Source organism: Hemibagrus wyckioides, linkage group LG16 (assembly GCF_019097595.1).
Source record: "Hemibagrus wyckioides isolate EC202008001 linkage group LG16, SWU_Hwy_1.0, whole genome shotgun sequence".
NCBI classification, from domain to species: Eukaryota; Metazoa; Chordata; class Actinopteri; order Siluriformes; family Bagridae; genus Hemibagrus; species Hemibagrus wyckioides.
In genome coordinates, this window is record NC_080725.1 from 20,487,501 (window position 1) to 20,503,577 (window position 16,077).

At 40.0% G+C, this 16,077-nt stretch overlaps 1 protein-coding gene across 2 annotated transcripts in view; it reads left to right on the forward strand.

Moving 5' to 3' along the window:
- rnf208 (ring finger protein 208) overlaps positions 1–16,000 on the forward strand; it is a 17,122-nt gene extending 1,122 nt beyond the window's left edge. For both annotated transcript variants that reach the window (XM_058411839.1, XM_058411840.1), the window contains exon 2: positions 14,060–16,000. In XM_058411839.1, coding sequence (XP_058267822.1) covers positions 14,833–15,621 — 789 coding nt within the window. In that variant the 5' untranslated portion in view covers positions 14,060–14,832 and the 3' untranslated portion in view covers positions 15,622–16,000. The remainder of the gene's footprint in view (positions 1–14,059) is intronic.
- The last annotated feature ends 77 nt before the right edge of the window (positions 16,001–16,077 follow it).

Here is a 16,077-nt window from a genome sequence, read left to right on the forward strand (position 1 = left end):
ACATAGTACACTATGCTCACTCTTCACAATAACAGGCTTTTATGCCCTACGAAGTGCACTAGATTTCAAATAGAGATCTATTTAGGACACAACCCGGTTCCTACTCGTTACATACAGAGATACCGAGTGCACTATATTCCTCGGGAGCCATTTGTTTATGTATTGGATGTGGGACGGCGTTAACGTAAAGTCTTGTGATTATGCCACACGCACACGCACACGCACGCACATGCACACACACACACACACACACACACACACACTATGAATGATGAATGATTCACGCCACCTGAACATCTTCACACACAACATCATTCTGGCTGACATCTGTAGCTGAGGTAGACAGATTGTGTGTGTGTATGTGTGCGTTTGTGTGTGTGTGTGTGTGTGTGTGCGTTTGTGTGTGTGTGTGTGTGTGCGTTTGTGTGAGAGAGAGAGAGAGAGAGAGAGAGAGAGAGATACCGTGTTGGTTGTGCATGCATGTGTCTCAGTGTGTTGCTGAGATTGCATAACCCTCCACTGCTCACGCCAAACACCCCTCCCATGCACTGCATGCAGCAACGAAGCAGCACACACACACACACACACACTTTGAATGAATCCTATCAGCCATCTTAGCCACAAACCCCAGCACTGACCCCCCCCACCTTCCAGACAAGTCACCTGATCGATAACCTTCATCAATTCAACCTCAAGCGACAGACTCATAAAGCTGAACATGTGTGTGTGTGTGTGTGTGTGTGTGTGTGGCTCTCTTATTGTTCCCAGCCCCTTTATTGTCCTCCTGATGGAAACGAATGCTGCTTAATGTGCACTAATTAGCGTCAGCGCTAATGGATTCCTTTATTGGAGTAATGAGCGCTTGCACAGGCGGGATAATCAGAGCGGCGGTTATTATCGGATCACAAACGTGGTTTTATATAAACATCAGCGTGAGGAGCGTGTGGCCATTTGTGGCCGTGTCGAACCTGCGGCCGTCGCGTTAATGCTCGCCTTTGTTATTCTCCGGAGCGTTAACGTATCTGATAGCGCCAACGACCTGAGGATGATAAGGACCTGAGGATTCGACAATAACGTTTCAAATCAGTTTCCGTGAGCCTGTGTCCACTGGATCCACAGGTTCTTAGCTGAGGAGTTAAACATGGTTTTGATGTTCTGAGATGCTTTTCAGCCCACCATGCTCGCACAGAGTGATCTCTAGCCTTCTTGTCATCTCATCAACAAGCTGATTCCATGCTTCTTGTTTCTCGCATTGTTCTGTATAAACCCTATCGACTCGTGCGTGTGAAAATCTGCAGAAAGTTCTCATGCTAACTAAAGCTCTTGACGTGTTTTTATGTCTTCTTCTCCTGCTACCTGCTACCATTTTTCAATTCAATGTATTTGTATAGCGCTTTTAACAATGTCTCAAAGCAGCTTTACAGACATATAGAAACAGAGAAAGGGAAGGTAAAGTTGTAAAGTTAAGTAACTAATTCATCCCTATAAACGATCAGGCGTACAAGTGTTCCTAATAAAGTGGACAGGGAGAGTATACATTCAATTCAGTTCGAAGTGGCTTTCTTTCTATAGTAAAACGTTGCATAAGAACTAGAGCAACAGCACAAAATACCTAGGGAAAATATATCTATACTATTTTTAGCAATAACAGTAATAGTATATATTATTAAAAATAAATATAAAAATAAATAAGTAATCAGAAAAAAATATATATTTATTTGTTTATTAAAATTGTGTATTTAAAATTGTATTAAGAAAATTAAATAAATTATATTAGTAAATACTTTATTTTAAAAAAATCATTATTTTAATTTAATTAATTGCTAATTAAGTGTTTTTATGTCCCAGGAGCACGTTTACATTTAGCCACGCCCACAAACGTCCATAAAAGGTTATGTCCTTTTTTTAGTGAGCGGAAAATGATGACTGAATGCTGAAAGAGCATCTCCTTCCAGTAACGCAGCTCAGCCACTGCAGCGGCTACCAGAAACACACATCAGCGCTTCCTCCTGCAATACTTTCACTGACTGATTCCTATTTCTGTCGGAACTTCAGTGTGTAATGAAATACAGATGTTTTGCGTACATCAGCAGCGGACTGTACACATCTGGTGATTTACGTGTGATTGATATTCTAAAGAAAAGTCCATTTTTAGTCAATTTTTTGTGGGGAATTTTTGTCTAAAATGTATGTGTGTGTGTGTGTGTGTGTGTGTGTGTAGCAGCAGCAGATACAGGAGGAACAAAGAGTCCTTGCCAAACTGCAGGCAAAATGGCTGATGCTTGCTCTGAATGACAGGCACTGAATTATTAAACACACACACACACACACACTGATGTAACATGGCTGAAAGAGTCCAGATAAAGAGTGCAAACCTGTCCTGTGTGTGTGTGTGTGTGTGTGTGTGTGTGAGTGGGTGTGAGTGGGTGTATGTGTTTTGGATGTGACTTTTTATAGGGCGAGACAGAGACCTGTAGCTGATAGCATCTCACAAGAGACATGCTGCAGTGTCACTGATTGTAGTCTCAGAGCAGGTGGAATGTATGCACACACACACACACACACACACACACATAAACACACGCCCATGTGAAGAGACAGACAGAGAGGGTGAGGGGAGGAACAGAATCAGGAATGTTCTGGGTGGTGCATGTGTTTGGATTGTTGTGTGTTTTTTGTTTGTGTGTGTGTGTGTGTGTGTGTGTGCGTGTGTGTGTGTGTGTGGTGTTTGTGAGTGTGTGTGTGTGAGCAAAAGCGGGAGTGAATGGGGGAGGTGGACAGGAATGTTCTCGATCTCAGAATGAAAATATTGAATGCTGGAGAGTTTATTAGGTCAGACAGATGGGAGTGAAGGTAGAGAAAATTTCATCTCACACTTGTGACTCTGTGTGTGTGTGTGTGTGTGGTTCTGCTCTATCTGTGTGTGTGTGTGTGTGTGTGTATGTGTGTGCTGGTGGAATGTGTTGTGATATGGCTTGCTATGCATAGCAACTGACCCTGTGTGTGTGAGTGTGTGTGTGTGTATGTGTGTGTGTGTTTATACAACATAAACGGAAATGAAATATCTGCACAGAAACATATCCAGTTCATCACCAGCTGATGTTGTAACAATGATCCATGATCCTACAGCATCACAGAAATAGAGACTGCACACACACTGCACTGGAAAAAATCTAGAAGGTTCCATGTTTATATTTTTTAGATTTAAACCAAAACTTTTAGTTGTTTAGAGCTGTCTTTTAACTGTAAACATTGGACATTGTCCACAAGGAACTTTACAGAACACTTACAATAAAGTTTACAATATTCTTTTTCTTTACAATAGACATTTACAGAGACGATAACAAAGAACATTTACAATAAACATCTACAGTATTATTTACTTTACAGCAATACTTTACTTCTTTACAGTAGACACTTACACACATTGTCCCAAGGAGCTTTACAATAAACTTTACAGTAGACATTTTACTTTACAATAGATATTTAACATGGAGCTTAACAGAACATTTACAATATAGTGTACAGTATTTTTTACAATACACATTTACAGACATTGTCACACTGAACTTTACAGAATATGTACAATAAACTTTACCGTATTTTTTCTCTACAGTAGATATTTACATAAATTGACACAAGAAAATTTACAAAAACATTTACAGTTTTTTTTCTTTACAATAGATATTTACACACGTTGTCACAAGGAGCTTAACGGAACATTTACAATAAAGTTTACAGTAGTTTTTTACAATACACATTTATACACAATGTCACACTGAACTTTACAGAATATTTACAATAAGGTTTACAGTAGATATTTACATAAATTGTCACAAGGAACTTTACACAAACATTTACAGTGTTTTTTCTTTACAACAGATATTTACACACGTTGTCACAAGGAGCTTTACACAACATTTACAATAAAGTTTACAGTAGTTTTCTTTCTTTACAATAGACATTTACAGACATTGTCACAAGGAGCTTTACCTTCACAGTAGACATTTATGAATATTGTCATGAAGAAGCTTTACTGAACATTTACAATAAATATTTTTTTCTTTACAATAGACATTTACAGATATTGTCACTAGGAGGTTTACAGAACATTTACAATAAACTTTACAGTATTTTTTCTTTACAGTAGATATTTACATAAATTGTCACAAGAAGATTTACAAAAAACATTTACAGTTTCTTATTTACAACAGACATTTATACAAGTTGTTGCAAGGAGCAACATTTTTTTCCTTTACACCTTTTTTGAGCACAGGGGTTGAAACAAGGGTTTTATGTAGTATTTACAGTAAACAATTACATTAATATATATATTTTTTACAACAGACATTACAGTAGAATTGTTTTTCTTTTCAATACACATTTGCATACATTGTCACAAGGAGCTTTACAGAACATTTACAATTATTATTAACATTTACAATATATATTTATTACAATAGACATTTACAGATTTTTTTCTTTACAAGAGAAATTTGCAAACAATGTCACAATGGAGGTTTACAGAAAATTTAAAATAAAGTATTTAAATAAGTATTTAAAATGTTTTTTTTCTTTACAGTAGATATTTACATCAGTTGTCAGCAGGAACCTTACAAAAAAAATTGACAGTGTTTTTATTCTTTACAGTAGACATTTACACACATTGTGACAAGGAGTTTTACGGAAGATTTACAAGAAAGTTTACAGTATAATTTTCTTTACAGTAGACATTTACACAAAGGAGCTTTACAGAAATCCTGATATAGATTTAGATCCTTAATGAACAGGAAACTGTGGTGATAAAATTCTCCCAGAAGCTGATTTGTTTTAGAATTTGATGTTTCAAAACACATCACGTTATGAAGGCGGCCATCTTAAAGATTTAAGAGTTATGGTGTTTTGCATAAGTACTGACACCCCCCCACCCCCTTCCTGCAGAGTTACAACATGGAACTAAAATTGGGTATTTATGTCAAGAATCTCCACATAACTGCTCATAATTTTCAAGTTATGATTGCAAGGTATTTACCTTCGTTTCTTTGAAACCTGTAAATTAGCTCTGGTTGAATGAGTTCCATCAGAAGTCATATATTTAGTTGAAATTGAGTCGACTTGGGTGTAATTACACACGGGTCACATGATCTCAGGATAAATTTACCTGTTCCTAGAAGAAACGTTTGTCAGGGTTAGGGTGGAATGGAATGTCCCACAGAGTTCATATTAGGCAATAATTAGTAAAGAATTTAGCAAAATATATTAAAATCCTTGTCAGGTTCAGTATCATTCATTTCACTTCAAAATACTGCAGAATGTGGTCAAGGATCCAGGGGGGCGAATACTTATGCATCTCACTGTACATTTCAATTTTATATTCAAAAATTCTATATTAAAATATTTATGTTTTGTCTTTAAAAAAAAAGAATGAAAAAATAACAAATGAGAACGAACAAAGAAAAAAAGTAGTAGGAAAGAATAAAAGGAAAAGAAAGAAAGAAAGAAAGAAAGAAAGAAAGAAAGAAAGAAAGAAAGAAAGAAAGAAAGAAAGAAAGAAAGAAAGAAAGAAATTTTAAAAATCAGAAATAAACTATAAGGAGCCAGGAAAAGATACAAGGAAATAGAAGTCAAGAAAGAAAGAAACACAGAAAGAAAGAAAGAAAAAAAGAAAGAAAGAAAGAATTTAAAAAAATCAAAAATAAAATATAAGGAGCTAATGAAAGAAACAAGGAAATATAAATAAATAAATAAATAAAGAAAGAAAGAAAGAAAGAAAGAAAGAAAGAAAGAAAGAAAGAAAGAAAGAAAGAAAGAAAGAAAGAAAGAAAGAAAGAAAGAAAAAATCAGAAATAAAATATAAGGAGCCAAGAAAAGATACAAGGAAAGAAATAATTAGTAAAGAATTTAGCAAAATATATTAAAATTCTGCTCAGGATCAATATCAGTATTTTCACTTCAACACAGCAACCAGAGGAAAAGGTGGGGGGGGGGGGGTGAATGCTAATAAAAAGTGCTTTCTTTAGTCCTCTCCATTCAGTTACTGTACTGAATGTTTATTCTCAGGTGTCTGTCCTTTCCTCTGTCTTCTGTATTTGAACCTAATCGTTGTTGAAAAATCTCAACTTTCTCCTGACTACATTCTGAACCCTGACTTCATTCCTCTCTAATTGTTTATCTGTGAACTCGTAAAGCCGCTTTCTAGCATCAGACTGCTTCACGGCGTCGATCTAAATTCCTGACAAGTCCGATAGTTCGTACGGTCAGAGTGATTAGCCTGCTAGCTTGTTGTGAGTCGAGGAATAAAGCTGTCAGCGCTAGCTTCTTGTTAAAAAGGCGGTAATTTATCCTCAGTACCTAGAACCAGGGTGTGATTTATTTACTTTAGCTCTAAAGCTAGTTTGAGAAGTTCTGTGAGTAAAATTCAGTATTTCTGTGAGAGATAAACTTTTAAATTGAAAGTAAACGTCAGTAAATGTAGCAGTCGAGTTAAAGGGAAATTTATCCTCAATGTGTGTGTGTGTGTGTTGCTGAGCTCCTACATAGGGAGGACTTTGTGTATTTGTGAGGCACCACACCCACCCTCCATTTCCTCATTAAACCCTGTATACTTACCCTTCACCTCCTCCCCCTCCCTTCCTACTGTGTGTGTTGTGCTGACTGGGTCACACACACACACACACACATTTTATGACATTAGCAGCCTGTTCTGTCGGTGTGTGTCGGCGCTCCACCTCTGGCCCGTGATGCAGGAGTCAGCAGCTGTAACAGCGGGAGGCTTCAACATCGCTGCTGCTTCTGAGCTGCTTATATAACCACAGAATCACTGCACCAGACCCTGCGCTCTATCTGTGTGTGTGTGTGTGTTTGTGTGTGTGAGAGAGAGAGAGAGAGAGAGAGAGAGAGAAATGCTGCACTTACCACTGACAAATAAAGGTAAAAAAACAACAATGCACGAATGAATGAAAAGAAAAGAGAAAAAATAACAAATAAGAACGAACGGAGAGAAAAAGAGAGCAGGAGCGAAGGAGGGGAGAAAAAGACAGAAAAGGATAAAAGCTTAAGTGAAATGTAAGGGACCAAGAAGAGATACAAGAATTGGACAAAGATGGAGGAAAGAAAGAATGAAAGAAAGAAAGAAAGAAAGAAAGAAAGAAAGAAAGAAAGAAAGAAAGAAAGAAAGAAAGAAAGAAAGAAAGAGAAAGAATATCTGGAGGAAAGATGTTAAAGAAGTGAAAATAAAGAAGTGAAGGAAGGAGAAGCAGTGAGAGTCAGGGTTTGTGTTTTTGTAGGAAAACAAACACACTGAGAATCAGAGCGATCATTCTCTCAGCTCAAAATCCTCTATTTTAAAGTTCCTATACTGTGTGTGTGTGTGTGTGTGAGAGAGAGAGAGTCTGTGTGTGTGTGTGAGTCTGTGTGTGTGTGTGTGTGTGTGAGTCTGTGTGTGTATGTGTGTGTGTGTGTGAGTCTGTGTGTGTGTGTGTGTATGTTTTTCTGAGACCTTCAGCAGATTGTGAGCACGGCAGCCATTTTCTTCACCAGCTCACATGCCTACAGAGATACCAGCATGTGCTGATGTCAGATGGCAGATTCACACTCGTGTGTGTGTGTGTGTGTGTGTGTGTGGTTATTTTTGGAGCTTCCTCACAGTTCTCTGTGTGTGAGTGATGGCGGCTCTCGGCTTTAAGACTCTCGGAGATTCAGCAAATGGAGGGCAGAGTGTGTTGAGTCTGGTTACATCACAACGCTGCGTCCTGATTGGTCAGGAGTCGGTGATGAGTTTTCTGGAACAGCAGGTCTGAAGGTGGTGCAGCTGCAATTCACAGCTGTTTATCAGAGCAGCTTACACATAAAGGTCTTTACAGTAAGGAGATGTTTATTTCAGTCTCCAGGTCTCAAGAATCGTGTGCTCATTGTGTCTCGAACCCTGAGCCGGTTCTCCGATTGAGCCCCGGGTCCAGATTTAACCCTTTCCTATAAGTGCAAGAGTGAATTTATTACTAATGTCTTATTCTCTACTGCCATTAGTGCTGAGGAAGGAACGAGAGATTAAAACAGAAAGATGTGAAGTAATAATATTTTTAAAATATTTAGAGAAAGAAAGAAAGAAAGAAAGAAAGAAAGAAAGAAAGAAAGAAAGAAAGAAAGAAAGAAAGAAAGAAAGAAAACAATGAATGGATGAAAAGAAACATAAAAGGTGGGAAAGAAAAAAAGACAGGTAGATAAGAGAAAAGGAATCAGCAGAAGTGAAATATAAAGAAGCAAGAAAAGATAAAAGAAAGGTAAGTAAAGGAAATGAAGAAAGAAAGAAAGAAAGACATGAGTGAATGAAATTAGTGAATGAAAGAAAGAAAGAAAGAAAGAAAGAAAGAAAGAAAGAAAGAAAGAAAGAGAGAGAGAAAGAAATGAATGAATGAGTAGAAAGAGAAAGAAAAGAAAGAAATGAGTGAGTGAGTGAAGAAAGAAAGAAAGAAAGAAAGAAAGAAAGAAAGAAAGAAAGAAAGAAAGAAAGAAATGAATGAATGAGTAGAAAGAGAAAGAAAAGAAAGAAATGAGTGAGTGAATAAAGAAAGAAAGAAAGAAAGAAAGAAAGAAAGAAAGAGAGAAAGGAATTGTGGGAAATTTCTGAAACTTATACTTGTCCTACATCTAATCATTAAGTACGTTTGATTGTAATCAGTAAGGGAAGGTTAAATTACCTTAACAAACTCATAAATTTGAATGCTCTCCTTTAATCATTAAGACAGATCCGATTCAGGTTTAATCATTAAAACGTAAACAAGAGAGACGTTACTAGGTAAATCGTTTAATCATAGATAATGATTAATGATAAATTGTTTAATCATTAGACTCAGTTAGGTTTAATCATATGATGATTTGCATTTTGATAACTAAGTTACTTTAATCAGTACTTGCTCTCACTGTTATACACTGATATGTTGCCTATCTAATTATCGTCTCTAATTTACTGATTATTTGGTCATCTAATAATCCTTTCACTATTAAGCACCTGCCATAATCTTTGGTCAACAGTAAAACGTATGATAAATAGATAAAATTATAAATAGTAGGCCAAAAAATATATATAAAATCACAAAAATAGAGATGAGCAAAAACTCATTAGTCGTTAGTGGGTTATTATTCTTGAACTTTCTGGCTTTGGCGTAAACATCACAAGGGCATAGGCTAGCACATCGTACCATATCATGGAGATGGCTCCACTCAGACCGAGAAAACATGTTGACGAAATTCAGAATCCTTGGGCTTAAGGGCGAGAACACCATAACAGTCTGACTCGAATGTTTATTTTAGAAAAATTAAAGTTAAAACTACCTTTCTATAATGTACAAGTATTATATTACACCACCTATGCAAATAAGAAGTAGCTTACCGTAGTAAATGGACAGTTGGTAAAACTCCTTGTGGCAAAAGTAAGAACAAAACAATAGGTACCGAGACGGGAGGGGGTTTGGAGAAGATGTTATAATCATCATATGATTAAACCTAACTGAGTCTAATGATTAAACAATTTATCATTAATCATTATCTATGATTAATCGATTTACCTAGTAATGTCTCTTTTGTTTATGTTTTACCCCTTTTACTTTTACCATATTAGCAGTGTCACATAAAAATAAGGGTAGCGTCCGCGCCCTAAATAGTGGCAAAAAAGTGGTGGTAAAGTCCTCAGAATGGTGGTTCATGGTGCCAGCCAGTCACCATGAACCACACAGGAACAATCAAATACATGGAACATGAATAATGAATTAAAGGTGTAATGGGTGTAATGAAATAAATGTGTTTTTGGGCTAAATAGGTTTTGAAGTTTAGACAGATCAACAACTAATACGTGTCAATATTAAAACTTGACCCATAGGTTGTATGAAGGCCACAGAAAGGTGGGGCTGTTTTTTAGGGGAAAGCTTTAGTGAACATCAAAACAATCCATAGAAAAAATCGACCCCAGCAAGCCTAGGTAGCGGGGCTAGAGGGTATAAATACTGGGGGATTTGTGAAGGGGGGTGTGCTTGACTGCATCGATTCATGAATCTGTGTATCTGAGTGCCAGTTTCGGTGATATTTTTCTAAATAAAACCGGTTGCTTTTTCTCATCCAAACCTGGAGGAGTTCTTTATTTCTTTGTTTCTCCTGCAATTTCTAATCTGAACTACAAGACTATTGGATAATATTGGTAATTGAAGAACCACCCTGAAGTGTCCACACGGAGAGGGGCTCTGGGTTCCGACAGAATGAATGAGTAGAAAGAGAAAGAAAGAAAGAAAGAAAGAAAGAAAGAAAGAAAGAAAGAAAGAAAGAAAGAAAGAAAGAAAGAAATGAATGAATGAATGAATGAGTAGAAAGAGATAGAAAAAAATGAGTGAGTGAATATAATTTGTGAATCAGTGAATAAGAAAGAAAGAAAGAAAGAAAGAAAGAAAAAAGAAAGAAAGAAAGAAAGAAAGAAAGAATGAGTGTTATTTGTTTTTTGCTCCTCGTCTATCTCAGATATTTAGAACCCAAATAGAAACCCCAAACCCTTCTGAACTTTTCCTTTAACATGTAAACATGGACACTATAATTCAGCACAACACCAGCAGTGTACACTCACACTGTCCACCTCCGCTCTGTCCACCTCCGCTCCGTCCACCTCCGCTCCGTCCACCTCCGCTCTGTCCACCTCAGTTCTGTCCACCTCAGCTCTGTCCACCTCAGTTCTGTCCAGCTCAGCTCTGTCCACCTCAGCTCTGTCCACCTCAGCTCTGTCCACCTCTGCTCTGTCCACCTCAGCTCTGTCCACCTCAGTTCTGTCCACCTCAGCTCTGTCCACCTCAGCTCTGTCCAGCTCAGCTCTGTCCACCTCAGTTCTGTCCACCTCAGCTCTGTCCACCTCAGTTCTGTCCACCTCAGCTCTGTCCACCTCAGTTCTGTCCACCTCAGCTCTGTCCAGCTCAGCTCTGTCCACCTCAGTTCTGTCCACCTCAGCTCTGTCCACCTCAGCTCTGTCCAGCTCAGCTCTGTCCACCTCCGCTCTGTCCACCTCAGCTCTGTCCACCTCCGCTCTGTCCACCTCAGCTCTGTCCACCTCAGCTCTGTCCACCTCAGCTCTGTCCAGCTCAGCTCTGTCCACCTCCGCTCTGTCCACCTCAGCTCTGTCCAGCTCAGCTCTGTCCACCTCAGCTCTGTCCACCTCAGCTCTGTCCACCTCAGCTCTGTCCAGCTCTAAAGAACTACAGAACCCTTTATAGTTCTAGATTTTAATATGAGGTTCTAGGTAATATGATTTTCCCTTCATTTTCCTTATTTCCTTAGATTCTAATAATGTTGTGATGTAATAATCTGTTTGATGTGGACCATCATCTGTGTGAGTCTGTGTGTGCGCTTCTGTGTGTGTGTGTGTGTGTGTAATGTGCACATGTGTGTGTATATATGTGTGCATGTGTGTGTGTGAGTGTGTGTGTGTGAGTCTGTGAGTGTGTGTGTGTGTAATGTGCACGTGTGTGTATATATGTGTGCATGTGTGTGTGTGAGTGTGTGTGTGTGTGTGTGTGTGTGAGTCTGTGAGTGTGTGTGTGTGTGTGTGTGAGTCTGTGTGTGCGCTTCTGTGTGTGTGTGTGTGTGTAATGTGCACGTGTGTGTATATATGTGTGCATGTGTGTGTGTGTGTGTGTGTGTGTAATGTGCACATGTGTGTGTATATATGTGTGCATGTGTGTGTGTGTGAGTGTGTGTGTGTGTGTGTGTGTGTGAGTCTGTGAGTGTGTGTGTGTGTGTGTGTGTGTGTGAGTCTGTGTGTGTGCGCTTCTGTGTGTGTGTGTGTGTAATGTGCACATGTGTGTGTATATATGTGTGCATGTGTGTGTGTGTGTGTGTGTGTGCTAGTTTGTAGGCACTGAAGGTTTAATTTTGGGGAGAAAATGTTTTGTTCTCACTCTGTGACGTCGTGAAGTGTTGAGGGGCGGCTGGGAAACTGACAAGATAAAAAATCCTCAAAATAGCAGCTCTGTTTATAACCACACACACACACACACACACACACACACTCACACACACACACACAAACACACACACACACACACGCACACACACATACTCACACACTCACACACACACTCTCTTCTATTCATCCTTCATGTAGGTCACCTCTCTCTCCATCTCCATCTCTCTATCCACCCACAGCAAATGTGTCACTTCTCCTCAGCACTTCCTGTCCTCGTCGAGAGAACAACAAAAACACGTACCCACACACACACACACACACACACACACATTCTCTGACTTTCTTACCGATGACTAGATCTCTCTTGTCACACCACAGAATAAACCGCTTTTGTTCCCGAGCAGTGACTCATTATAAACCTACATGCCGGCATCTATTCCGCAGTCTGCCTCGCCTCACTCCGCCTCGCTTCGCCATGCTACGCTGCTTGCTTCATAACCCGCGTCCATTCACAGTCGGGCTTTTATTCTGTAAGGTTGGGGCAGGTTGTCCTGCAGCAAGGTCAGTCTTGTGTTCACTGCAGGACTGCTGATGGAGAGACACACCACATGCTCGCTTTCTGCCTCTTGCCTTGTGACTTTAAACAACAGATATGTATACAGAAATCTGGGTTTGAGATCTGAAGTTAGCTTTCTGCTATGCTAAACTCTTTATTCACTGTTTAATTAATGCTACATGCTTCTGTTTAACAGAGCTACAACATCTTAGCATCTTCCTCTCCTCTAATAACTAGCATCCAGCTCACTGGCTAGTCACTGGTACAAATGTTACACCCCCTATGTCTGATTAGTGTACTGGACTTAACACACTACATTCGCAATCCCCATTAGCTAGTATGCTAGAATGCTAAAGTACAATGCATTTCATTTGAAATCTTACTAGTTGTTTTATTTTTAAGATGTTGCACTGTTCCTCAGCTGTTCTCAAACATAAAGTAGTGATGTTGACTAATTTGGCTACAAGATCTTAGCATTGTCTCTTAACTAGCATCTAGTACGCCTTCCCGGCTGATTAATTATAAATATTGGACATACTGACTGCATTCAGTCCTAGTAAACAAATGCTGAAGTACATTTGAAACCTTGATAGTTTAGAAGATGCATGGTTCTTCATCTGTTCTCAAACATATAGTCTTCGTGACTATAAACTGTTGAAGAAAGGACATTATTTACTGTCCAGTGTCACCCCAATGAGAATGAGGTTCCCTTCTGAGTCTGGTTCCTCTGAAGGTTTCTTCCTTATATCACCTCAGGGAGTTTTCCCTTACCACCGTCGCCTCAGGCTTCTCATTAGGGATAAATGTCTGGTAAATGGTACAAAAAAGGTTGGGAACCCCTGCTGTAGAGAGTCTAAAATCAACTGGATTTACAAGACCTGGGTGACACAGTGCTCTCTCAGTGTCTGTAGGGGTTTCCTCCAGGTTCCCAGGTTTCATCCCTCCTTCCAAAACATGCTAGTGGCCATATTAGCTACATTTCATTGTCTCCAGGTGTGAATGAGTGTGTGCATGATGTTGATCTTGTGATGGACCTCACACAGTAATACACACACACACTCACAGACTCACACACACACACACACAAATGCGATTACTGGAGACAATGAAATGTAGCTATCAGCTATTTGACATATACATCGTTTGGGATTTTCTAATTATCTTAATAATGTGTTGTTGCATATGTTATAGTCCTTGATGTTGCATTACTAGCACAAATTCAGAATCTGGTTGTTTTCTACCAAAATAATTGGTTTAACATGTTTGACCCAACTGACCTATGAGAAGTGGTAGCTTAGTGGTTAAGTCAAGTCAAGTCAAGTCAAGTCAAGGTGTTGGCCTACTGAATGAAAGGTCATAAGTTCAAATCCCAGGTCCACCAAGCTGCCCTTGAGCCCTTTAAACCCTCAGTTGTATAAGAATGAGATAAAATGTAAGTTGCTATGGATAATAGTGTCTGCCAAAATGCTGGAAATATAAAGTTTATCAGCTGGTCAGATCAAGCTGCATTTCCCAGCAGGAGTAGATCAACTGACCATATAACCATCACTGTTTTGTCTTTGTCACAGGAAAAGAAACTATCAACCCAGAGTGTAGACAAGATCTGGCTGGATTCCTGGGACATTCCTGGACCGGTCAAGAGTGAACCCACACCCTCATACACATAAACCTCTTAAGGAATTCCAAGCTCTCTTTGACAAGGACGGAACCTTCCAGGTTTTTCCGTTGCCTCAAGGACTACTCGTTTAAAAAAAGCTCCTCGAGTGGAAGGAACTTAATTCCTGACCTGAGAGGACGGTGACTCAATTGTGACACAAGTGTCCACTTACTGTCTCACTGACTTTGGGAACATTATTACCCAAGACATTCTTATAGGGGACTTTCTGTATAGGTGCTGATAAGGTGTATAAATGTATATATAGTTATATATATTTATATTGTGCCAGCTTAAATATACAGTTGTGGTTAAATATTATGTACTGTGTTCTGCTATTTTTTTGAGAACTGAATTTTTTTTGTTAGACGATCAACTAAAGTATAAAAAACAGGGTATATTCACCAAGTCACTGGACTTTAATAAGGACTGGACATTGAGATCTACTGTATTAAACTCTTACACTCCGCTAAAGTCTCGAAGCTGTAGTCAAACCTTCACCATCAACACTAGACCAAGAAGAGTGGCCAGTGGAAGAACAATGGACAAAAGCATGCGTCCTCACGTTCCCTGCAATGGCTGAGTGTCCTTCTTGGATTATCCCGAAGACACCATTCACAGGGTTGTGTTGAAAACCAAACACACAGACACACAGCTGCAGAGACCATCCAACTCTTTCCAGAGCGAATGTCCTGTCTGAGGCACCAGCCTGTGACCATCCCAATGGATACCGTCAAGATCATCCAGTCGGAGAAATTCCCACGGGAGTGTCCTGTTCCTGTGACCCAGCCTCGCTTCGCACCTCCTCCCCGTGTGGCCTGGGATGGAGGAGGTGAAGGCGAGGTCATCGTCAACCAGGCCTGCAGTGACCTGTCAATCGAGGTGAACGGGAACACCATGGTCAACCCTCGTCCTCTGGCATCACCTCCAGCACCAGTCCTCCGTCGCGAAGCTAGTTATTTAGCCCAACGCAAGGCTAGCAACAGCGAGATATGCTACCACCAATTCCACTACAAGATGGATGACGTAATCGTGAACCAGTACGTCCTGCGCTCCTCGTCCACCTCATCCTCCTCGTCATCTTCAACGTCTTCGGGGCCGGTGATGCCGTGTGAGCCGCTGGATTGCCCAACTTGCGGGCACACGTACAACTTTGCAGGGAAGCGTCCGAGAATCCTGTCGTGCCTGCACTCGGTGTGTGAGGAGTGCCTGCAGATCCTGTACGAGTCCTGTCCCAAGTATAAGTTCATCTCATGCCCCACGTGCCGTCGCGAGACCGTTCTCTTCACCGACTACGGTTTGGCCGCGCTCGCCATCAACACCAGCATCCTGAGCCGCCTGCCGTCTGAGCCCGGAGGGACCGTACAATGGGGAGGAGATGCTGACCGCAGCTGCTACCAAACGGTGCGCCAGTACTGCCAATCGGCTTGCACGTGCCACATCGCTAACCCGCTCTCCACCTGCGGCATCATGTAGACATAGATCTAAACCAGTCCACCAGGTGGCACCGTTCGAGCCAAATCCACCGAACCACAAAACCAGTGACCCCACTATTCCGAAAGCGCCCTTCCTCTTACCCTGCCAATGCAGTTACTATCTATAGATCTATTTAGCACAGACGGTTGCTGTCTGGACTTTAAAGAAGTGAAAGAGACACTTGTGCAAGGAGCCAAGAGAAATGTTATATCAGAGTAAATGTATTTTATGTACGAACTGATCGACCCCCTTTTTCCCTCCAAATTCCTGTTTATCTTGTTTGGATGTGTTCGTCATTGACATCTCTTCACATGGGAATGCCAAGGAGACTTTGTCTCCCCCTCTCTCCTGGGAAAAATAAAGCAAATAAACGAATCGAGTCAAAGCTGTTTGCTTCGTCTGGACTTGAAAACCGGGGATCAGACGGGTTTCATGTGAGAAAAACACAATCGAAAA